Here is a 24446-nt window from a genome sequence, read left to right on the forward strand (position 1 = left end):
TGAACAGAGAGGACAAACTTAGTATACAGTAAGAACGAAACGTACTTGATTTGGAGAATATTTATTCCTGTTAAAATAGACCAAGTTTCATAAAATAAAACTCATTCAATGTCCATACAAAAGATGACTGAATCCCATAACATAGGCTTACATCAAGCGGACTTAAGCTTTGTTTGCATTTCTTAAACTGTCCATAGAGGAGAGGCTCTCTAATGCATGTGAAGCCAAAACAAAGTATGTTCTTATTCAAATACTTATGGATTTCTGTACATCTGCAGAATCTGTGAGAAAATACATCTAGTCAAAGTTCATAAGACTGTTTTCAGACCTTCAACATACTCTGGACAAAGTTAACGGGCAAACAGTGTGACGTTATGGTTCTGTTAAATGCAGCACTTGAAACATAAGCACAGGAATAGCAGCGGCAAAATTCATGTTACGGTCATAATACTAGTACTAGGGTTAGACAGATATGGGTTTTTGAAGGCCAATACTGATAGAGATATTTTTGGACTGAAACTGATGATAATAAAGATCTTTAAATTGGACCCAAAAAATTACAAGGATTCAGTGTTTCTCACAGAATAAGATTCTTGTATGGGAGGAAAAGCCACTGAAACAGCATCTAGACCATCATGGGACACTAAAACTCTCCATTGAAACTCATACTAAAACTCTCCATTGAAACCCATACTAATTAAATTCTTTTAGGTGGGCGAGCAGCTCCTTGCAGCAGGGTGAGGCAGGTTTCACTGCAGGTTTTACAGACTGGCACTCCTGAAGCTGCTGAGTAAAATCCTCCCACAACAAACTGGAATGATTTCTCTGGTCAGACGTCGCCGACTGACCAATTTTTAATCAAAGGCAAATAATCGGCCAGATATATCGGTCTAACCCCAACTAGTACCCTACATACTCTGACTACAGGGTTCCAGCGCCTAAACGAAAATGGACTACAACAAGACTGTAAAAGTGCTTTGGAAATTTTTTTTTCAAGTCATGGGGGCGGGGTAAAAACAGACACGGGGCTGCCTGTTTTTAAGGCCAATATGCACAAGACTCAGTCTCGGGTGGGGGCGGCGTCCGGGTCTAGTCCCGGCTGCGGGGGTTGAGCGGCGGGGGGGCTCCCTCCACGGGGGCCGAGCTGGGCACCGGCAGCAGCTGGCCGGCGTGCATGCGCTCGTTGACGCGCAGCTGGCAGCCGTCCTGGAGCATGCGCAGCGCTATCCGGGCGATGTTGCGCGAGTCGTCCAGGCCGGAGTGGGGCCGGCCCTCGTACTTCAGGCCCAGCTTCTCCAGCATGGTGCTCAGCTTCGTCTGCGTGCGCGGGACCTGCGGGAGAGACACAAGCGTTTGGTGGGTTTCTGTTGTTTCTAATAGGGTTCACATCGATATATGGGTATATCGTCATGGGGGGAAACACTGAATATTTGTCAGTTTCTCACATGAAAATGGCCAAATGTAAAGGTATATTGGCTATCAGCAGTTTCAATCCAGAAATATCGGTACCGGCCTTCAAAAAACCATACCAATCAAAGCCTAATTTCTAATACATCTGATAAATAAATTGCTGCAATCAGTCAAGATTTGACATTATTACTGTAGCTCCATTAAAAGACACTCTTCAGTTACACAAATGGTAAGACATTTACTTCAAGTCTCTCAACTTAATATAAAAGTCAAACCTTGTAGAAGTTCCCATATGATTTCCTTATGTTTATCCACTTCTTTGCAAATTGGGGATATCTGATGCGGCTTATGCGACACTGGATGTTGAGGAACTTGCTCATATCCCAAGATCTAGCAAAGACACAAAACAGAGGAGTGTAAGAGGCAGTCTGAAGACACTGAGCACTGACTTTATATTGTGTATTATTAATGTGAAAATCATACCCGTCAGTCAGCATGGCATATTTGTACTTTGTTCCAAGCTCCCTCTCCTGAAGCCAATGCACGACTCGCTGAAGGACTGCTGGGAATGTGTCCGCTTCATCTACCATTTTCTGTTCAACAGAGTAACAATCACATAGAATTCTGATTATATTAATGTGAAATTGATATCAGAAAAGATATATTCATTCAAATTGAGCTCAACCCACCTGTGTAATTCCTGTTAAATTCACACAGAAGTCTGAGAGCTGCGTGTTCACTTCTGGTTTTACATATTCCTGGAAGGTGTCCACCTGCACGGTAAATGGGAGAAATTTAATTCATGATTACAGAAGCCTTGACTATGTGAACCATCACTCCTTTATCATCAGTTCAAAGGTGTTCATATAATACAAAGACATTATTCCAATAATGCATAAGGATAGGTACAGATCGCCACCATGTTTCCCCACTCACAATCTCCAAGGTGTGCGTGTTGATAAGGACCATCGGGAATTCAATGATTTCATGAAGGAAGTCTGGGGGATTATCCTCTTCACACGTTGCCTCGAAGTCCACCACACAGATGTAGTCATAGTAGGTATCAGTGGCCCCTCCAGCAGCGACAGACTGCATCAGCTTCTGCTTCTTGTAGTGGCTCTTCAGCCTCTTCTTCATCACATCCTTCACACCCCTGTAAGACACAATTATATACAAATGTTTTAGTTTTATTCTGTAAGTCTTTCAATGTCAACAGTCCACTGAATGAGATCTTTTCATATTCTTTGTGGATGTGTGTTGTCTGAATTATTATAATTACCTTGTGTCAAGCTTCAACTCTGCTAGCTTGGACCGAAGCTCATCCTTGGTCATGCGGTTGATGTGCCCATTAGCCAGAGCAATCTCTTTGTACACTGGATCACTGAATTCACCCTTCGACTGAGACGAAGACACTTCAGGGGCAGATTCTTCTGTAGTGCAAATCCTGCTACAAGGCTTTGCCTGATAGAGGAAAAATTACTTCCGTTAACATGTGCGACAGGAATAATGTAAATAGAGCTACAGATTCACAAATAGAGAATTCAACAGACTGTGAGTCTGTGACAGACAATCTGAGCCTGTGTGTACACATGCTTTAAGCTCAACGTCACGCAAAAATCTGGCAATTTTGCTTATCAGCAAAGATGCATAGCCCAGAAATGTGACTCAAGATCTTCTTGAATCGATAAGCGCCACTCTTCAATTCGGCGTACATATAATACATAAGCAGCACTTTTGTGAATATAATTTCAACGATTGGTTAGTCGCCACCGCCCACCACGGTCTAGTTTGGTGGAAGAGGACTGTACGAAGAACAGGTGTGCCGAATTTATAATTTGAAATTTAATTGAAATAAGTGCTCCTTGGTGTAATGAATGCAAGCCGAATCGAAGAGTGACTGGTAACGATTAATAAAAGTCCTAAGTCACGTTCTACCAATTATGTCCTTCAGCGCTAAGTAAGGTGGCAGAAATTGTCAGATTTTTAAATGAAGTGACGGTCTCTAATACATGAGACGACGGAACGTATCGGGGCTATATGTGCATAGTTAGCGCTAGCTAGCGTGCTGCCCATACAAACCTTTTCGTCTTCTCTTGTATTAGACATCTTCACATTGACATCTTTGTCGTGGATATTCTCCTTGTGCTCATCCATTCGGAGTGGAAGTCAATCCTTATGAAACCAGTCCGCAATGTAAGTTAGAGAGAACGCTTGTCTACACCAACATTAGCTAACCAGCTAGCTAACATTAGCCAACATCCCTGTGTTGACTTCCTAACGTTTGGTCACTTTGATAACACAAAGTCACAAATCACTAGTTAGCTAAGTTTTATATTATATATTCGAAAATCGATAGCAAAAAGACGTTTTCTGTCGCCCCTGTTCAAGCGGGGCTAGGCATATGGTTCTCAGTGAGGTTATGTTAGGTTACGTTTGTAACTTTTTTTTTAAGGGGGACTGTTATGACGACATCCGGTTTCGCGCCAATACCACGCTCGGCCCCGCTGACAGCTCACTATCGCTACCTAGTGTTGTGGATGTTACGCACACTGTGTCAAAAAACGTGAGTGATAAATGAGTTAAGTGTACGATGGAATTTAATCATAAGTTTTAATTATTTAATGTATTCTAAATTGTGATTATGGTAATATGAGTGTGCTGGGAGTATATATATATTTTTTGGTAAGCTTCACCAGTTAATCTTTTTTCTTTTCAGTGTGTTACACAAATTGCAAAGTAAGTGTATTTTAGTGACGTTCTACTAACAGCAAAGCATACAGAACACAGTCAGAGATGTTTTTGTTATTTTTGTGTTTTGAGGTTTCCATTCACAATTTTTGATGATGAATATGATATTTTGCTTAGAGAATAATGAGATGAATGAAAAATGTTGACTTTTTAAGTTTTTGCTGTAGTTTTACGATTATATCCTTATAGAAAAATAAAATTACAGACATCTTTCCAGATTTTGTTGGTATGTACAGAGTGCCAGAATAGATGAACCACAGTCTTATGATGTTCACAACAAATATAGTAACTATCAATACATTTTCTTAAATAATTGGGGAATAATATCTATAAATAATCTTGTAAGACACTTATTTCATTTAATTAAACAAAAAAACATGTGAAAGAGACCAAATTACTTTCCAGAGAGGATGTATGATGTGGAGTCACTGCTCATAACTGACAGCTAGGTGTCAGTATCTTGTCAGTTTTATCCCATGTGGCATGCATGCATACATCTATCCATACTGTACCTGTACCCAGTGCAGATGTTTAATCCTCATTATTCCCCAGCCTGGTGGGTCAGCCTGCCCCGCTGAGTGGGATGAGCGCTGGCAGAAACAGGGCGGTGTGCACAGCAAAGAGCGGCAGAAAAGTGGGAGAGCAAAACACCGTTTAAATAATGAAGCCGGATGAAAGATTCATGAGCCGCAAAACAGTTGGAACATGGACATTAACAGCTGCATGTGCCAGACAGCAAACCGACTTGCTCACCTGTCTTGTAGCTGTAACACCTCTGAGATGGGGATCGGTTGCATATGGCAAAGTGTGGAACTGAATGGGATTTTGGTGTTTTTATGATTATAATGGAGAGCAGAAGGTCAAGCAAAAATCACCTGAAGTTGTATCTAAAATAATCATATCAGCAGCTTTCAGGACCAATTTTGCCTCAATTTTCACCAATATCTTGTGAGTCATCAGTCATTGCTGCACTTTGTCCTCAGAAATGTAGTGGATTTACTTGATATTTGTGGAAAATTATATTAGAAGCACAGACTTTGCCATACCTTAGGGTTTAGTGAATTGACGGCCTTGCACTGGCTTTCAATGTTTCAATCCTTTCTACAGTAATAACAGGCATAATGCAACCAGCATTTTTGAGAGTGCACACATTCACACAGATATGTCTGAGCATAATAAGAATAAAGCCACAGATGAAAGGGACTGTGCAGACTCCAGCTGACATGCCTGCCTCCGGCTTCACAGTTTGGACTCTGACTGACGTGGGACTCCTCACTGACCGGGTCATCTTCTCTGCCAGGCCAAAAATCATTCAGAAATTCATATGAAATTCCTTCTATAATGCTAAAACTGTTTGTTCTCTCTTCAACCTCATACACTGCACTGCCACGTTTATTATATTAATGTCATCATCATTGCACACTGATCTTTCTGTTGTTCGTGCTGATCAACAACTGCAGTTCGGTCTGAAATATTAATATGGAGAAGGAAGCATCTTTTAATGATGAAATCCCCATGGGTATCCATTCAGAGAAAAGCAGCCATGGAGACCGGGCTGCGTTTCAATATTTTTCTGAGCACATAACCTGCAGCTATCAAATGGAATTCAGCTTTTTTTTTTCTACCTCTAACCCGAAACACCGTGTGAATCTTTAATGGGATCTGCGCCTGCCATAAAGATTCACAGTTATCCTTCATCAATGTCAGACTGGATTCTGTTAACAGTTGGCTGGCTCGGCAGATGAAGTCAGCTTGATTAAATGCTGGAAAAGAAAATGCCCTGTGATTCAGTAAGCACGCTCCCACAGGTATAACATTCCTAACTTCCCATTTGAACTGGCTGCTTTTCAGATGGTGGATCAGATACAACGGGTCACCTTGGCATTCGGCTTTCATGCTAACATGAATTCACCTTCGGCATCCTCATCCTCAGTCTCAGATCCCTCCTAGAGAACCAGCAAGCAAATTTTCTCCGGTTAAGCAGCTGAAAGCAAGATATCTAAAAAACAGTCATTCCAAAAGATTATGAGGAATTAACTGCAGAAATTTCAGGGGTTTAACGATGTATGATTTATCCTACAATTAGAGGCATTATTTTGTCTCATTTAATGTGAAATAAGCAGACTAAATATTCTAAAAGTCATAATTATATTGTAGTTTTGAGAAGTTAGAATACCATTAATCTGAGGTTTTATTGGGTAGAACATATGTGACAGGATATGCAGTAGTGAATACTGAGTTAAGTGATATTTGGAATCATGTTGAATAGTTGGTGGGTGTTATTGAGGCCTATTTTATGTATGAATTCCTTGTGATGCTCGAGGAGCAGTTTGATCTCCCCTGTCCTCCTTACATCATGCAATCCGTCTGAAGGATAATGTATAATGGATGAGATGGGATCTGATAGAGCTAAACTAAAATCCATCACTTGTTGAAGATGAAAAGGAACCAATAGCAGACACGGAATCAGTAACAATTTTAGAAAAACCAAGAGGATTTATTTCTCATTTGAAAAAAAAAAAAAACGGTGTTATGGGACAAACCATAACCGGATGAACCAATGCACAAGTATGTATTCCAAGAGGACACGGAAATATTCAAAACACACAGTATGGAATTACAGTTACAGCTTTCGGAGAGGGGTGCACTTCTCTCCCGAACAGGAGGCAGAAATAGTGTTTGGGCCAATTTGGAACGGCATGATATCAAAGACTAACGGCAAAAAAAACAGTTGTAGTCATTAGATTATTACACTGAAAGGCTAAGGTGCCCCCAAAAAAGCCACAAAAATCCACAGAAAAACCCAAGAGATCTCTCCATATTTGGCTTTTTGGAGAGACGGGAACACAGAATAGAAAGTACAGTTAAAACAAATGAGCTGCATTGAAAAGGCATCGGGCCTATATCATCCCCCTCTTCATCACAGTGATACAGGGCCAGGGAGCGTGGAGCTACATTGTTCGGTTCCCTCTGTCCAGTCAGTGATGCTGCATTCAAGTCACGTGGGAAAGACGATCGCTAGGAGCTTCCTACATGGAAATACCATTCAAGCATTTGAAGCAGTAAATATTTCAGATTTAAGTCGATTTCTCCGACGTCATTTTTGTGTAGGGAATCATATCCTCAATTCAAGTAAAACAACCAAAATGGAATGATTTTCATCACATAACTCATTTCATACATTTTAAAATAGACTTGGGGGACACAGCTGTGCACAACTACTTGCTGGAGTTTTTGTTTGCGGTTGCCATTGCAAAGTTTGATTTGCTGTAAGACATCATCAATTCAACTGTAACTAATGTGACTAAGTGGGAAAAGGCGCAGAATAATTATCACGAGCAATTAAAATCTACAGAAAACATTCAAACGAGTTTCAACGCGCACAACACTTACAAGTGGGCGCTTTGAACCGGCAAGATGTTCCCGCTGTTATTCCCGTATGACATGAAGGCAGCACGACATCAAAGGCTTCACACAGAAGTGAATTTGTTCTGTTCACGTCATAAAAAGGCAATTCAATAAAATCGGTGTCTTTAAGTGAGACACGCAACGCTCACATCCAGAGCTTCGTCCCTAAACTCTTCTCATATCAGAAGTTGCTCCTGCTCTCTGCACTGAGAGAAAGTATCAAGGTAGCGAGCTAGATGCTAAGGGAGCCGTCTTTGGGACAGAATAGAGCATGGTGACTGACAGACCACATTGGGTCTCAAATCGCTTTGAGAAGCAACTTACTAAAACAACATAAAACATATTTTACATGACGAAAACCCCAAAGCATCAAATAACACGACGGGTGGCAGTTCATAACGTTTCCCTTGAGAAATACAGACGCACAGACAGGCAGACACAGATGCACACGCTGACCCGCTCCGACGGGCACAACACACAAACACACACACACACACACACGCGCATACGATTCCAAATTGTGTATATACTAGGCTTACACTTCAATATGTGCCTTTGAAGGAGACACCAACGACAAAAAAAATCCTCATAAATACAGAACAGTAAAGTACGATGACACACACGGTACAAATAAATCAGCCTTCAGGTGGGTGTGTGTTTGTGTGTGTGTGTCACAGCTGGCTGGTATGTAAGGAGGCAAACTGTAGGCGTGTGTGGCTTCAAGACCCATCGACTGGCAAAACACTGCCAGCGAGTGTCTTTTTGGAGAGGTTTGGAGGGGTGTGGGGGTTGGGGGGGTTATAATAGATACACTTCCCTTTAAGGACAGGAAATAATCGCTTTATTTCCATGCCCCTATAAAAGATCACACTTTATTTAGACTTTAATGTCTTTACTGTGGGAGCGACCGGAATCTCCCGACGTACAGATGAGAGCGAGACGAGCCCAAAAGCCAGTAATACGCCTTGGGATCTGGTGTGGCACTCATCTGATTGGTCAGTTCCAGCTGACTTCTCCGCCATTGGTCCGACGGTTCCGACTGTAGTGATACTACTACATACTTTTGCACGGCCCATGCCTTTAGCGTTGTAGACAGCACATCGTAACGTGATGAAGAGCTTTGTCACATCTGTGTTCGGTTGTGATGGATGCGTGTATAACTGACGGATCAGTTTACATCCCTATGAACCGCTCACGTCTGTACGGTGTCTGCTGAAATCTTCTGGAGGTGCATTCTGGGAAAGGCTCTCAGGCTTCCGATACCCACAACCGGCCCTATGTGCTTCTGCGTCGACCCAGTTAGGCATGCAAAACACAGAACTGTCAATCAAGTCGCTGTGGAGTCCCTAGGGCGACGCTGACCGTAAGAAGTAGGGAACGAGGGCTGGTGTAAGGCTACATGTAAACTCCTCCCCGTTTCCTACGTCTCCATGACGACACACCTCCGCCATCTTGGCCCGGGGTTGGCCAAAAGGTCGACGGTCTTGTCAAGTGTTCGCGGCGGCGAGTCTGGCTCAGTGCGGGAGGAGCAGCCGTTCTAACGCGCACTGTAAATGTTCCCAGTTCTTCCACAGCAGCGCCAGCAGCGACACGCCCACGCAGGTGAGCGCCAGGTGGAGGCGGCTGCGCAGCAGCGGGGCGGTGAACTTGGCTGCCGTGGAAACGCACACCAGGATCACTGTGACGATGGCCAGCATGATGTTGATGCACTTGCCGAGCAGCACCTTGGCGTCAGTGTTTTCCAGCTGAACCGTCTGCTGCTGCTGTTGCTGGAGCTCCAGCTTGGACACCCGAGTCTGGCACGACTCCAGGGCCTCCTGCACACACACACGCACACGCACACACACACACACACACACACACATTAGAAATGAACTGATATGTACTGCATTAGAAATGAATGGGAGTTGCTGGGGGAATCAGGCCTGGGATCTACTGTCGACTACCTAAAAAATGCAAAAATGCCCCAAAAATAATCTTTTAAGAAATTAATGGGAGTTGTGTGTCCCATTGGAAATGAATGAAAGCTGTGCGTCCCATTAGAAATTAATGGGAGTTGTACTTCCCATTAAAAATGAACAGGAGCTGAACGTCCCATTAGGAATACATGGGAGTTGAACGTCCCGTTAGAGATCAACAGGAGTTCAACGTTCCATTAGAAATTAATGGAGTTGTGCCTCCCATCAGAAATGAATGCGAGTTATGCATCCATAAAGTCTGAAATCAAAACTGAAAAATTCCAATGCTGTAAATGTTCAAATATAGTCAGAGACTAAATGTGAGTGTGTTGTTTAATATTATATAACTGGCTCTTAAAGGCCAAGTGTGTGTGTGTGTGTTTGTGTGCGTGTGTGTGTGTGTGTGTTTCTCATGTACCTGTATATCCCTGGCCCTCTCGTAGGCCTGGTAGGCCACTTTTTCCTCAATGCTGGCCAGTTCCTGCTTTAGATTGCTGGTCTCATGCTGGTGCAGCTCTGTCAGGTCATTTAACTGATCCTCCAACCGCTCATACCTGACAGACAGAAACACACACACACACACACACACACACACACACACACACACACACACACACACACAGAGAGTAGGTGGAGGCAGAGAGCCAAGAGGGAGAGAGGGAGAAACAATGCATAATTGAGTGTGTGTGGGCGAGTAACAGTACAGAAGTTTATCTACTACTGCAACTAAGGTGTTGAAATATTTGCCCTCAGTTGACTTTAGCAACAGTCCAGAGAGTTTGTGTGTAAGCTCCACTGTCTATTTTTAGTTTACAAGAGCTTATAATAATGCCCTCCTAAACTGTCAAAAAGCTTCACAGCAGAAGTGCTAACAAAATTATGCTCAGCTACTTGGGACTATATTTGAATGGATCACATGGACCCATAACTGGGTGTGTGTGTGTCCTGTAAAGCTCACTGGGCAGAGCAAGGCACCAGTACTGCCAGGATTAAGCTTTGACTCCCACATGAGTCACCCATACTAAAAACATGAGTGTGTGTTAATGTTGTACCTACCTGTATCTCTCCTCCTGCAGTGTCTGTGTGAAGTAGCCGTAGTCTCTCTTGAACTGTGATTTCAGAGTTTCCATGTCCTCAGCCAGCTGTGCCTGAGCCTCCCTGATCTCCCTGACCACCTCTAGCACCTCCCCCAGACGGCCCTGGGAGTCCGACCTGCCGGGACCCCCGGACCCCGCCCCCGAACCCCCGGCTGCATTCCCGTTAGAGTCGGCGGACGCAGACGTCCCGGTGGAGCACTCGTCGTCGCTCGGGTATTTGGATGTCTTGGCGACCGTGGTGGCGCTGCCGCTCAGTGCCCGGGCCCCGCCCTCCACCTGGAGCCCCGCCCCCGCCTCCATGGAGCTCTTGAGGTGGGCGATGTTGTCGGCACTGCCGAACTTGTTCCTGATGAGGTTGGCGAACTCCCGCGACTTGTTGAAGAAGAAGGGCGGTGAGAGCGACACGCCGGGCCCGATGGTCTTCACCTTGTCCAGCGCCGGGTGCCGTCCGGTGGCGCTGACGTCCCGCAGGCTGCCCTCCTTGCTCTGAGTCCCGGACTCCTTCTGGCCGCCGTCTTTGTGGCTGTGCTTGCCGTTTGTCTCGCTGTCCTTCATGCGGCGGTGGTACTGCTCCAGCTTCCTCTGCAGCCGGGCGATGGAGTGCGCCGACTTCTGGTTCTTCTTCTCAAACACCTGGCGGATTCGCCCGACCTGCTGCTTGTCGGCGTTGTTCACCAGCTTCAGGTACTCGGCGACGTTCTGGTCCCGAGCCGTCTGCTCCACCTTGATCTGCTCCGTCACCTGCAGGGAGAGCGGAGGGGGGGAGAGGGAGATGATGAGGGGTGGATCTTGGGGTTGTGCACAATGACTGGATGTTAAAAATGTATAATCATGTTGACAGTAAGTAGTAAATATATTTGTAGATCATCATGTTAAGGAGCAGTGTTGACCTTGTTACTAACAAAAAGTAATACATTACTCTATATATTTCAAAGGTAATATTATTACTTTACCCATTACCCACTGGGATCAGTAATTCATTACACTATTCATTACATCACTTTTCCATTAGAGCCCCAAAATTGGCAGCTGCATCCTCTTTTACCCTCAGAAAATGAGGATAAATCAATTAACTCTCCTGTGAATAGACAGAGTAACTAAAAAGCATTGATGTCCAATGTTTTTGTCCTCCCAGAGAGAGTCAACTTTTCTGCCATTTCACAATGACTAATTATGATGACAATGAGTCAGGGGATGGGGTGGGATACAGTTGAAGAATAATTCAACTTAAATCTGGTATTTAGAGATGATAAAACTTTATTTATTTCATGTTTTTGATCGGTTACCAATACCGACTGATTATTACTGATACTGAAATGGTAATTCACTCATTACTGGGGAAAGTAAGAATATTACTGTAACGGGTTACCACCCAACGCTGTTAAGGAGATGTATGTAATTTCTTTATTTGTACACATGGCTCTGTATGTCAATAAATCTACAATGAGACCGTGAAGGAAGTGTCTGACCTTGAGGATCTTCTGCTGCAGGCTGTCGATGCCCAGTGGTCCCTTGCTGAAGTCCAGGCCCACGCCGCCCTCTCCGGCGCTGTCCACCACATCCAGGTTGGACTCTGAGCCGCCGCGACGCATCGGCACTGGGATGCTGAGGATGTTGCCATCACAGGCACTGCGCTCCGCCTGGCGACACACACACACACACAAAGAATGTTAGCACTTGAAGAAGGAACATTAAGTATTCAGCACGCCATCTCAAGCAGAGCTGACATCAGGATGGCTTGAACAACAGAAGCCAGACAATTTGAACAGCTCGTACAGTCATTGTTATTATTTTAGCATAACCTTGAATAAGTCGGCATACTTGTAGGCATTCCCTAAGAAACACAAGAGACAACTTGTGAGAACGTGGAACAAATTCTGAGCAAAAATTAAAGCTTTCCTGAAGTCACACTTGAGCAAACAGTATAGGCTATATTTGAAACTAACTTCAGCAGGTTTGCAGAAAAAACGAAGCTCTGCATTGGTTTCGGACTCAGTGTGCACATGCTTGCTGGCTAGTCAAATTTTTCGCACAGCAGCCCCCACAGTGTGATAGTCTGTAATTGGTCTAAAATGTCACGCGTTTGCTTGTGTTGCCTTGTGGAAAAGCTTCTGGTTCATTGCTGTTCTTAACATCTCGTGCTAAACTCCTGGTTAGTATACCACCCGCTTTAGTCTGAGAGAAAAATAGAGAAAAGGAATTTTAGGACCTTAGCACCTTAGGATTTCATAGTAATTGCACACTCTGTCTAGCTTGGCCTTGAGAGGATGCTTGGGTTTAGACGGATGAGAGAGAGGGAAGAAAGCAGCAGAAGAGTCAATAAATCTTAAGACTCTACTGGTCAGTGAGTGGAGCAGTGCGGAGCCCGGGGCTCCAAACAAACAGCCTCTAATCCTTGCTGCTCTCTGCATTGACAATAGCAGACGATTATGTAAGGCTACCTAAAATATTAGTATGTGGTAACTCCTGTTGCCACGGCAGCCAAGCATACACACAGACTAAGCTCTAAAATACACATGAACAAACTGCTGGCATTCCATGAAGGGGGGTATTTTGTCTTTTCCTTATATATAGACATGTAGAATATATGACATTTATTTTGCCCTGTGGCTCGTAGTGGTGCAGCCTACGATGCATTCTGCAGAGTCAGCATTCCTTGCTCCTAGCTGTGCATAGAACAGACCTACAGTACCAAGCAGTCAATAATTTTGCATCTTCTTTTCGCTCATTCATGCAAAACACGTTGTTGTCAATTAGGCTATACTTCTCGCTATTCTTGATTACAGATGGCCAACACTCTCAGAACATTACACACACACACACACACCCCCGACAGTCCAGCCAAGAAGCCAGTAATGCAGCCTGTCCAGAGCAACCCGGTGTGATGAGAGAACATCTACTGTCCGGTAAGTCTACTAGCCAATAAGCTGCATCCTCTGCCCGCTGCAGCACATACTCAACCTTTCTGTTTGAGTCTCTCTCACTCACAAAAAAACACACTTATGACCTTAAATCGTTTTCTTTCACAGTTGTGCCCAGATCATGCACACTCAAACACTTTCACCTTCCCTCCTTTGCTACATCTTTCTCTCACACACAAGCAGCCCGGCCATAAATGTGCCGGGTTTGGGGGGACTGAAGTGCGGAAACGTGCGACTGGCCGTGCCTCGCACTCAGTAATCCACACACGTACCGGACGGCAACTGGAAAGTGGGTCTGAGGTTGAGAGAGGGGGGGGAATTATTAACATGTGAACACACACACATAGACCACAAAGGCACCATATGCCTCACAGGACCCACGTGTCTGTGTTACAGAGCAGCTATCTGGTCATTACTGGTCCTCTGACCCTGGTTTGTATTGAGGCCATTGAGATTATAATACAGATGGGTGGACACACACACACTAAACACACCAAAACACAACACACCAGGCTTAGCATTAAGCATTTCAACACATTTGAAATCAGAAAAGTGGATTTGTCTGAAAGTAGGCTGTTAAACTTGTCTGCAAGGAATGAAAAATTTATGAATGGATCTGAAGGCAGAATGTGAAAGTAAGACATGGGCTGGCCACAATCCATTTATTTAGAGGGAACTACTGGCCATAAAATAGGTTGTTAAAACGATTAGATTAGATTTTTCTTAGCAGACTGTTTCAACTGAAAAAGAGCGTCACAAAAAAGAATAGAAAATAGAGAGAGTTTCCTGACTGGTGGATCAGTGTACCTGCAGCATCCAGGCCAGATTTAAATGGCCTGGGACCTTTGATCCTGTCTCTCTCCACAATAGACTGTCCAACAAAGTGAAAAATTATCTATTAAAGAAAATGAAAGGCTGAATCTGGTATGCTCTACTGCTTTGAGCTTTTTTTGTTTCCATAGAACATTGATCCTCTTCACTCCCACAAACAATCACACAAAAGCGTTAATACCGCTCTTCTTCCCCTCTCAATGAAAAAGGAACCCATTTAATGCATTCAAAACAAAGCAAGATGAGGCAGACGCGCAGACACCCTGATGGTGTGTGTGTGCGTTGGTGTATGATTTGCATCGCCTTTCTACATTCAAATTCTAAGATTAGAGATCGGAGAGGAAGCAAGCAGGCGTGCCGTGTGGTTTGTACTCTGTGTGTGTACGTGTGACAAAGAGAGAGAGAGAGAGAGACAGAGAGAGAGAGGGAATGTAGGCCAGCAAATGCTACTCTAACTCCCACCAAGCCAGCTCATCTGAGCATCTCATTGATGGAGCTGGGAGCAGAGACCTTGCCACAGGGGGACAACGCCCCGACACAAACACACAGGCAATTGCCCAGGGAAATCTTTCTTTCGTCTCCCCCGGTACCAAGAAGCTGTTTATTCCTGACTTCAATCCATCAATTTATTTTTTTCGCTACAGAGGGAAACATGAACCAGAGGTGGAAACAAGTTGGTAACAAGGAAACAAATGATGCTGTCCTCCTGTGGGCCAATCAGTAAAAAATGTCACCTTGTTTGGACCTGTAATTGTAATCCCCCCCACCAACACCACCCTTGGGCCAATTAGTGTAATTTGGAAAATGCCAGAACGCAGTAGTGAGATGCATCATTATGTCAAAAGCCAATCAGTGGTGTCTGGGAAATCATGAGTGACAGATGAACGAACTAACAGAGACTGATCCATAAATCCACCCACCCCGAATTTCATCCTGGAGGACTAAAAAAAAAAAAAAAAAAAAACTCCCCCAACCATCCAAGGCTGTTTGAATGTGAAAACTGCTCGGTGTGCTAGTTAAAATTAGGGAGTGTGTATAAAAGTGATCCATCAATGTCACTGAGGCACACAGTCGGTTGTGTGGAGGAGACAGAAACGTTACCCTACCTATATAATATTCATGTGCTGATAAGATATCATACCCAAAACATGCGTGTGTGTGTGTGTGGAGGCAACCTACCGTGGTGCAGTGATATGCCATATGGTATGCTAATAGGCTATGTGGAAGATAGCCCATCCTGCAGAGCGTGCTGCGCTGTCTGCACTCCCACTACACCTATTAATTCACTATCAACCTCAAAAAAGAAAAGGACGGATGTAAAGGAAAGATGTGAGTGAAAGCAAGAGTGGATATTGTATTTGGATGGGACGCTCACTTCTTTACTGCCTTTCTTTTTAAGTGCACAATGAGCACTTTAAAGACCACATGCAACAGACATTACAGTACATTTCTATCACTAATCTAACCCAGTATGACTGTCTAAACCAGCATACCGGATTAACACTGGCAGATTTGAACTGGCCTGCGTTTGTGTGTGTGTGTGTTGGGGGGCAGTAAATGGGATTGGGAGAATCCAGATAAAGAGATTTAGCAGAAGAGATGTTTAAAACTTTATACCATAAGCCAATCACACGAAATTAGCTCACATCAACCCGATGATACATCATATAAAGCTGATAAACATCAGAGAGCACCACGGCATAGACAGATAGGAACTAGAAAGACTATATATAGAATTTAGGAACGCTTAACTGACCTATTCAGTATTGTTAATAACATTATTCAGTAGCTCTATGAACAGATGCGGAGATGTGCTCACACACAATTACCGCAAACCAGGCTAGAATTTGGCAAGGCCATCCTGTTCCAACCAGGCTTGAGAATGACATAGATATCTCTGGTAATTTATGAGTGTGCTTCCTGAGGCCCCAGAGAAACCACACAGGCCAAGCCTAATGCATCATGCTGCCAGGAAATAAGGTACAGACAGGTTACAGAACACGACACTGCACCCGCAATGGGATTCAAATCCATTCAACCTGTGAGACAAATACCAACTCTGAAATACAAAAAGGGGAAGAAAAAAAATCAGGTTTCCTCAGGCAGCCAGGCAGCTGACTAAAAACACTTCTGGAGCAAAACAAATGAGCAAAAAATGACTTTTGTTTGTGGCTGTATGAATAATAAATGACATGCAGTCCCAGACTGAGTCTTTAACAATGCTAGACTATATGTCATTATGACCACCTTGTGTACTGTGGGCAGCGAGACAAGCGAAACACTGTGTAGTATTTCATCATCTTTAACTTTGTCTGGTCTTACTGCTCTCCAAGCACAGGCTCTGACTCTACAACTTCTAGGTTTTCTTAACTTTAACTGCATGACTGCACTTTCACGGTCTTCACTGCTGTGTGCGTTGAAGCCTCTTAACTTCTCTTATCTCCAAAGCAAACTTCTCGTATCTCCTCAGCCGACTTCAATGAAATAGATTTTAAATGAAGCAGAGGAACACCCTAGATTAGCCCGCAGCTAAAGTGAAACCTAAAAGCCTTTTTATGCCACAGAAGATTTTTCATGTGTAAAACTAGCACAGGAATAGAATACAAAATTGACTTAATGTAGCCTAGCCTATTAACCTATTCTCTAGGAAGGCATGCACACTGGTTAGAAAAACATTTCTGCCATGAAAGAAAAAACAGAATTGGCTTGGTTTTGCAACAGGGTATCCTCTGGTTATGTTCACAATGCACATTCACATCACGTAAAGAGTTTTTAGTTTAGTCCAGCTATGATAAAGGACAGTTTAAGGTGAACTGAGACATCCGGTTCATGTGAGCGGGACTGTAGAGCGCCAGGCCTGCAGGGGAGCAGCAGTGACTCTGTGGCCAGGGACAGCAGCCCTCTCTGGGGCAGAGGAGCTGGCAGACAGACCTCCCCATGGGGCTCCGCAGATGCAATGGTAAACTTCCCAGAGAATAGATGGAAACCAAGGCAAACACAGTACAGATGGCAAATTGGAGATGAGTTATAATACAAACACAGAAGAGTCCTACGGTGTGTTCAGGCAATATTCAGCATATACACGATATGTGTGTGTGAGAGCAAGAGAGAGAGAGAGCTCCACAGAGTCAAATCACACTTAATAAGCATAAGCATTTAATTCAAAAGGCATCCATCTATTGTTCTGCCTTGGCATTGTGTAGGCAACCACACCTTTGTTCTACCTTGAACATACACACGCACACACACACCTGTACTGAAGCCAAACCCAAGGTGGGGCTGAGGGGAAGTAAACAATGTGTGCCCGATTACCATATTGTTACATTGGCTTAAGCTTCAATTCAAGTCTTGACCTGCTATTCTATGCACACACCCACACACTCACACACTCACACACACCCCCACAGACACACGCACGTCTGTCAGAATGGGACATGTCCACAATCGCCCAGAGATTGTGTGTTAGACACATAAGGCGCAGAAGGTACTCTACTGGGCAGCAATACACACTCAAGTCCAGAGGTATGTCACTTACAATCTGTGTAGAGGCCTGATACTAGAGGGTGTGACTGCGGACCAAGCAGAAGAGTGAGTGTTAAAGGTAAGCTCACACAGGATTTAACAGAAAGTGGGACATTGAAAGTTTTAAAACCACAGAGCTTAGAGAATTTCCACTCACTGGAAAGTCAAAGCAGCATTTGACTGCATGATGCAAAAGCACTCCACACTTCAAACTCTATCATAAAGAAAGTGTGCCATTTTCAACAGTTCAACACTTTGTCAGTATACCTTTAATCTACGTGTGTGTGCGTCAAGCTGTATGTGTCCAGTTTCCAGCAGTGCTTTGCGGTACGTCAGACTTCAGTGTCCATGTGAGAGAGTGATGGCGCTGCAGCGAGAGGCCCAAGAAGACCCCCTAGAGTCTCATTAACAAACCACAGATGGATCAGGGAAGAGGGCATGTCTGACTCAAACAGAGGCTGACTCTACTGTGAGAGATATCCTGCTCTCGTCCTCTCTTCATTTATCCCTCTCTATACTCACTGTGGATTTGATCAGTGATGGGTTAGGGTGCTCAGGGGAAAGATGGTTAAGGACTAAGCTAAATGCTAAATTCTACACTGTTTTGTTTTATTCAGCTTAGCTGCTGTATGAGAGCATGCCTTGATTTGCGGCTGCATAGAGAGAAAACAGAGGGTTCTTCAAGGGTTGATTGTTTGTGTAGTGATCCTGTACAGAACTGGAGGAAGACCTCCATTGCTTCCTGTTGAAAAGAGGATGTTGCTACTTGTCCCTCCTCAGCGGCAGCACACAATTTGTTTTGAAGAGCAAGAAAAAGCATAACAGCCAATAACAGCCCTCGATAACAGCCTTTATGCATTCCGATGAGGTAAGATAATGTGAAGTTGAAACTATGCAGTTAGAATAGTGGAACTGAGATACAGGTGTGCAGTAGTTCAGAAAAAATGGTTCCTGTTTTGTACCATAATCCATAAAGCAATCTAAAATGCTGTGTAGAGGCCGGTAGAGGCTGCCAGTCTTCTCAGTGATGGTCTTGTTTGTTTACAGTAATTACTCAAAATTAATGTGATAATGATTTATTGATGATAAAATGCTACAAGTAGCAAGTATTTATGGTGGTTTTTTATGTTTGTAAAAGACTGTGTCATATAATCTCATGCGGGATGGGCCATTAATTTGGCATGACATGAAAATACAATTTAATTCATTCATTCATTCACATAGCACCACTAAAAGGTTTTTTATAGTGAGTGAATCAATAAAACCACAGAGAGAAAGAGAGAAAAAGTTTGGTGGTGATATCGAGTTCAAATCAATGGACTGTTTGCACTCCATTTACTATGTGGGCAGCTCAGCATCAACTAATGAAAACACTCATTGGAACACAGCACACACGCAAACAACACACACACAGCTTTAAAACTGGGTACAAGCTGTGCTACAAAATCAAAGGGAAGGGGTCATCAGTGTGTGAGAATAGCACTATGTAATCTGAACCACGTGTGTGTGTGTGTGTGTGTGTGTGTGCGTGTGCGTGCGGGCGCGTGTGTGTGTGTGTAAGGCCTGCTTTAGACACCCACATGCAGTTCGGAACCTCTACTTAAAAAAAAAAAGTTGTAATCCCTCCTCGTCTCTCTCTCCTCTCCTCTTGTAATCTGAGATTTTAATCTCCTCTTTCCAGAGCAAAGATTACCCAGCAGCCCCTGCTCCCATTCAAACAAGGCCTAAAAAAGCTGGGGAGGAGAGAGGGGTGAGGATGTAGACATGTGTGAGGTCAAAAGCTTAGGAGAAAGACATAAATAGACAGCAAAAGAGATTGATAAAGAGTAGGAGATAAAGTGGTAGACAGAGTGATAGAGAGCGAGTGAAAGAGGGAAAAACCTGCCTACTGTAACAAATAGAGAGAGTGTTTGAACTCTACAGGTGGACTATCAGAATCAGACTGGAGCTTAGAGAGGCACAGACTGCTTCAAATGACTTGAGGCCAGGATTTGCACCATGGCCTTGGCTTGATGTAAAAATAACAGGATTTTCCATGACTTTACAAAACTAAGTCAGAATGCTTCCGTGACTTGAAAATTGTAATGCTTCCCGGTTTGTTGATATTGTTTTTCACCTCAGAAAAGGGATGAACAGTTGTTTCCACTCCAGCTGGGCTGAAAACCATCTAATGCAAACAATATGTGAAAGTAGTTGTAAAATACATTCTGCTATATTCCTGTAAAATGACGCGTTCCAAATTCCATGATTAGTAGGACCATTATATGGTGCACACATGCATACACACACACACACACACACACACCTCCATTCTGTGTTTAGAGGGCAAGGAAGGATTCAGCTACATTCCACACCTCTAACTAGAGAGACACTCCATTTTAAGAGGGCTAATTAAAAACACAGCACCGCTATGCACTCAAAATACACACACACACACTTATGTACTTAGTGATGAGTGCATTGAAATTCTGCCATGCATACAAGCCAGAGCTATTGCAATGTCACTTGTCACCATGCAAAGTAACTGTGACATGTGGCCACACAATCTAACTGATCTGACGTCCTCAGTCAGACACACACACAGACACAGACACACACACACACAGACAGACTCAGACTCCTGTAATTCACTCCTGTGAATTACATAATAGTGACTTGCAGGTGTGTGCACTCCTGGGAACCTTCTATGAGACTGAGTTGCATATGTGACCCCCCCCCCCCCCCCCCCCCCCGTTTTAGACAACACATTTGTTGGAGTGTGTGTGACAGCGTGCAGCTGTAGGCTAACCAAATATTGCACAGTTCACAGCTGTTGGATGAAAACAAGTGCTCAGACAGATGTATCACATTCAAGTGCAAATGTGGCGTGTTAATGCATCTACGTGTGTGTTTCAGACTCTGCCACAAACAGACATAAAGCATCATTATGGCAGATTCTAAAAATTATGGAGGAGCAATAGCGCTGAATTTGACTGGTCGAAAAATTACGTCTCAGTGGGGTTGAACCGGATTTAAATAACTGGTTGAACACATCCACTGTTGGAGTGTAATAATTAGCTATGAGTCAGATTTAATCAGGTATAAAAAAAACAAAAAAACAAACAACAGCGTGTGTGTGTGTGTGCTCGGCTGACACAGGATCTGTTTGATGGGCAGAGTATTTGTGTGTGTGTTAATCCGCACTGTGTTACTCATACACCCGGCATCGCTGCTGGTTTGTCAGTGTGTGTCTATTCACTGTAAGCTTAGCCCACTCAATCCCTAATCCAAAAGCAGACGGAGAGACAGAGAGCGAGAAAGAGAGAAAGCGAGAGAGGTAAACCTGTGTACGCACATGTGAGATGTCTCCATTTTATACCGTTTGGAGATTGCTTTTCTCGTTGTACTGCTCAAGAAATGCAGCAATGTCTCTCTTTCACCCCCTCCCCTCTCGATCGCTCATCCCCATCTTAATAAATACCTTAAGTATCGTTCATGCCAAGATACCAGAGCGCAGGGGGAGAAATGGGGGTGATAAGGAGAACAAGAAGGAAAGGAGTGTAGAGGAAAAAAAAATGGCAAAGCCTACAGAAGACTGTGTGTGAGAGAGAGAAAGAAAAGGAAATCCAGATTCCATTGGTTTCCCTGACAACAGACTCGATTGAGTGCAGCCTGGCTTATACCTTGCCATAATAGCCAATGAAGCGAGTCAGAGCCCAGGACCATCAGTCAGCCACCACATTCAATACCTACACTCCTCCCATCCGTTCTCTCTCTCTTCAACACAACAATAGGCCAGGCTTAGCTCATCACCGCGATTTGTGGTACTGATTGGGGGCTTTGTGTGTGTGTGTGTGTGTGTGCGTGTGTGTGTACTAACTGTAGCCTAACTATAGAATACTGATTTCCTGTTGCCTAGATAAGATTGGAGTGCAAACCACAAGAGCTCAGGCCTGACTTGTTGCACATAATCAATGTTGTGTTGCTGAGGGCAATAACCATAACCCCCAAGGCTGGGGACACACTTCACGACTTTTAGGCTGATTATAATCATGATTTGGCATCATGCTTGATTTTCAAGATTGGACAGCGTAAGCGCCGGATTGGGGCGGCTGTAATTAGGGTTACAACGATTTATGGATTTGCTGATTTTGGCCTTTTATTAAAAATCAGATATTGACCACTCAGTGTTGTCTGCCTCTGATATGATGGATATGCTGCGGTTTGTTTGATTACATATTTATTGTAAAATTGATCGATACTACACTGGTTGTCTATGGGGAGACCTGAACCTGAATTGATTCCAATGCAACGTATTGATGGGATTCCACCCAAGTATGCACGTTATAATTATCATCATCACTGTCATCATTATTCTGGGTTAGAATGGAAGGTTTTAATGTCCCATGGTCTAAATGTTGTTTCAGAGGCTTTTCCACCCTGCCAAGAATAAATCTCTGGGGAAAATACGGAATACTTGCAATTGCTTGGAACGTAATGCCATGAAAATTGTCAAATTTAAAGATTTTGAATATCAACAAAATATTAGGTATCAGCAGTTTAAATCCAAAAATATTGGATCGGGCAAACCCTACTTACAATGGACAGTGTGATGATCTTGTAGAGTGTGAGTGTTCAGGACTTGAATCTCTTTCCTCCTAATCAAGCTGGGACCATCACGATTATTTTAAACAGGTTTGATTTTTTCAGCTCAGATCTTAATGAGTCTTGTAGTGTGAGCCACTCAAATCTGAACAAAGCCAATGAGAGATGAGCAGTTCTGTGATGTAGTAATGCATAGAGTTAGTGTTTTTACGTGTGAGATTGCATGGTGTTAGAATTTGGTGTGTGTTCCCCAAATCCAACTTGTCATTAAGTGTGTTCCCCTTTGACACACAAGAGGATACAAATCAGCAGATGGCGGTTGTTTAGTGTGTGTTGTCCAATCTTTGCACAGTCACAGACAGACGCTCAGATCATTTACTTTTCCTGGTTGTCCAAAATCTAGCACCAAGGCCTGAGGAGGATTGCCTCTCTGGAAGGCTTACTGAAGTCTGTGCGTCTGATCCAACAGACACACTGAACTCACATACACAGAGAAGCTGGAATGGTGTGTTTTTCAGCCAAAGTACAAATGCACCCATAAACAAACCTTAACCTCACATAGCTGAAGGCAGACAGACACATGCTGTTTCAGTAATAAATTCCTGTTATCCCTGTGCTCAGGAGGTGGAATTAGACTTTGGGCAAGAGAATCCGCTCTTCACTAACATGGAGCCGAAGAAAAAAAAACACAATCTTACAACACACACTCTTGCCCAGAGGGAACACTTGTCAGGAGCTCAGAAAAGGGAAGAACTCCTCCATCCCTTTCCTCTAGATCAAACACACTCGCACATGCACACACACACACACACAGACACACGCAACAACTGTTGGCAGAGTGCGAAAATCCTCCTCTTTGAAAGTGAGCTGATGTGAGCTGAAAGTGAGCTGATGATATGAAGAGAAAAGGGCTACTTGATGTATTCATTATGCGCCACACACACACACACACACACACACTGTTTAGGCTTATGTAAACACACACAAAATTGAACTGACCTTTAAATATCATCAATATTGATGAGTCGATGAACCCAGTCAACTATAGTCCTTCTACCTGACTGAACAAATCAATATTCTTACTGCTACTGATATCAGTTGCCTGTCTTTTCACCACCAAGAGGGAATGTCAGCACGTCTCCGGTATCGGTTTGAAAAATTGACCAGTTAAAGTCGAGATGAAACGGCATTTCGAGAGTATCTAACTTCCGTATCGTGACGTATTTCCGAGTGAAACAGGAAAGACAGGCGGGACATAACGTTGGGAGGAATTTGATTTGAACGTTGAAAAGTGGGCGTGTCATAACACCTGAAGACACACCGAAGTACCGTGCTGTTGCTAGCTAGCTAACTAATGAATCTTAGCCTCTTAGCTCTGTGCGCTAAAAGTTGAAGATTGATTGATGGGTGGATGTCATGATATTATTGGTTGAAATTGGTTGAGGCATGCTTACATAAGCACAAGGCATATTTTGTTTTACAGGAAGAAAACATGATTGAATTTTGATATAAGAATACAAAGAAATTGATTTTTTGTATTTTTTTTGGCATATATTGTTAAATAGCTGCACAATATGACCAGGGATGTGATCTAAAAGGGTTAAAAAGGCATTTTTCATTCACTTTAAGCCAGATAAGCTAAGTTTCTGCAGCGCCACAGCTGTTGATTTGGGACTTTCAGAAGACCACATCTCTCTAAACTCATTGGAGATTCTGAGAGAAGTGCCAAATGCTTTAGTCTGCATTATGTATGATGGGATGGAGGGTAGGAGGAGAGGGACACACATTTCCTCTCACTGCAGCAGAATAGAAAGGCCTCTGACCATGAAAACGGACCATACAGACCCCCCCCCCGTATGGTGGTCCTCTAAATGGAACACAAGGTTTCACATCAGCTTCATACCCATGGAGCGACATATTGAGGAAGAGTTTTGGTACTTTTAAATTTGTGGAGACAAATATCCAAT

General features: G+C 43.5%; 2 protein-coding genes across 3 annotated transcripts in view; both read right to left on the minus strand.

Moving 5' to 3' along the window:
* Positions 1-51: 51 nt before the first annotated feature.
* eri1 (exoribonuclease 1) lies at positions 52-3834 on the minus strand. Its single transcript, XM_071920614.2, has 7 exons — positions 3490-3834; positions 2690-2871; positions 2347-2563; positions 2100-2183; positions 1894-2003; positions 1686-1800; positions 52-1332 (listed from the first exon to the last, which is right to left on the minus strand). Exons 1-7 carry the CDS (start codon positions 3562-3564, stop codon positions 1090-1092), a joined length of 1026 nt encoding a protein of 341 aa, XP_071776715.1. The 5' UTR covers positions 3565-3834; the 3' UTR covers positions 52-1089.
* Positions 3835-6631: 2797 nt separating this feature from the next.
* The window catches only part of LOC139928155 (transmembrane and coiled-coil domain protein 3), a 29726-nt gene continuing 11911 nt past the window's right edge, over positions 6632-24446 (minus strand). For both annotated transcript variants that reach the window (XM_071920577.2, XM_071920578.2), the window contains exons 2-5: positions 12091-12261; positions 10581-11362; positions 9943-10078; positions 6632-9383 (exon numbers count right to left, since the gene is read on the minus strand). In XM_071920577.2, coding sequence (XP_071776678.1) covers positions 9081-9383; positions 9943-10078; positions 10581-11362; positions 12091-12261 — 1392 coding nt within the window. In that variant the 3' untranslated portion in view covers positions 6632-9080. The remainder of the gene's footprint in view (positions 9384-9942; positions 10079-10580; positions 11363-12090; positions 12262-24446) is intronic.

Source organism: Centroberyx gerrardi, chromosome 24 (genome assembly GCF_048128805.1).
Source record: "Centroberyx gerrardi isolate f3 chromosome 24, fCenGer3.hap1.cur.20231027, whole genome shotgun sequence".
NCBI classification, from domain to species: Eukaryota; Metazoa; Chordata; class Actinopteri; order Beryciformes; family Berycidae; genus Centroberyx; species Centroberyx gerrardi.

Bases quoted from the DNA above. Each gene is read 5' to 3' on its own strand.
- eri1 (XM_071920614.2), bottom strand. From the start codon at position 3,564: ATGGATGAGCACAAGGAGAATATCCACGACAAAGATGTCAATGTGAAG. The intron at 1,801-1,893 runs GTATGATTTTCA...TGTCTTTGCTAG, and splicing joins TATGCCATGCTGACTGACGG to ATCTTGGGATATGAGCAAGT. The intron at 1,333-1,685 runs GTTTGACTTTTA...TCTCTCCCGCAG, and splicing joins CATATGGGAACTTCTACAAG to GTCCCGCGCACGCAGACGAA.